General features: G+C 67.6%; 1 protein-coding gene across 1 annotated transcript in view; it reads left to right on the top strand.

The window, feature by feature from the left end:
• SAE1 (SUMO1 activating enzyme subunit 1) overlaps nt 1–579 on the top strand; it is a 14711-nt gene extending 14132 nt beyond the window's left edge. Inside the window, exon 6 of the mRNA XM_009275260.2 lies at nt 298–579. Coding sequence (XP_009273535.2) covers nt 298–524 — 227 coding nt within the window. The 3' untranslated portion in view covers nt 525–579. The remainder of the gene's footprint in view (nt 1–297) is intronic.
• The last annotated feature ends 276 nt before the right edge of the window (nt 580–855 follow it).

The raw sequence follows: 855 nt of genomic DNA, 5'->3' as shown, positions 1-855 counted from the left end.
GCTTTCGGCTCCGGTGGCGGCTCCTGCCAAGGCATCCGGGGAAAGCCGAGCCACCCCGGAGCGTTTGGGAGCCTCTTGGGGAAGAGCCGGGAGCGCTGGCCGGCCACGCGAGCTTTCCCAAACCCACTTTGCAGTCGTTTCGGGGTGCCGGCAGGTTGAAGGCTTGACCGAGGAGCTCCTAGAAGAGAGACGGGGACCTGCTGCTCCCCTCGGCTTCTCCCCGGTTGCCGGCAGAGCCGCGTGGCAAAGCTCCCGGCAGCCCCTCGGCTGCGTGTCGGCAGCCGGCGCCGGCAACAGGGTTGTGCTCTCTCTCTCTCTCTCTCTCCCCCCCTCTCCCAGTGCTGTTGAAGTTTCGGACGGACAAGGGCCGGGATCCTTCACCCCAAAACTACGCCGAGGATTCGAAGCTGCTGCTCCAGATCCGCCGCGACGTCCTGGAGGCGCTGGGGGTCGGCGCCGACCTGCTGCCGGATGAATTCGTCAGGTGCGGTGGGGAGCCGAGGGCATCACCGACGCCTCGTTAGCCATTATTGCTCCTTTCCCGCTGGATCGCCGGGGTGCCGGAGAAGCTCCGGCAGCTCCCGGCACCTGTTTCACCGTGAATCTCACCGGGAGGACGACGGCGGTGACCTGAGCCGCCGCCTGGCCCCGCGCGTCCTTGCTTTTCCTCTGGGTCATCCTCACCGGGGATTAACGGCTCGGTGGAGGAGGTTCACCGCCCTCCCCAAGGCCTTCGGTGCCGTGGGCTTGACGCCGGGCCAGATTCCGGCTCGCTCCGCTGGCGGGATCCCAAGCAATCCCAGCCGGCTCTGCCAGGACCTTGGGACCGCGGCGGCGTAGAGAAATCCCCCCCCC

The sequence above is a fragment of the Aptenodytes forsteri genome, unplaced genomic scaffold (assembly GCF_000699145.1).
Source record: "Aptenodytes forsteri isolate BGI_AS27 unplaced genomic scaffold, ASM69914v1 Scaffold1105, whole genome shotgun sequence".
Taxonomy (NCBI): Eukaryota; Metazoa; Chordata; class Aves; order Sphenisciformes; family Spheniscidae; genus Aptenodytes; species Aptenodytes forsteri.
This window is presented reverse-complemented; position numbering and strand designations above follow the sequence as displayed.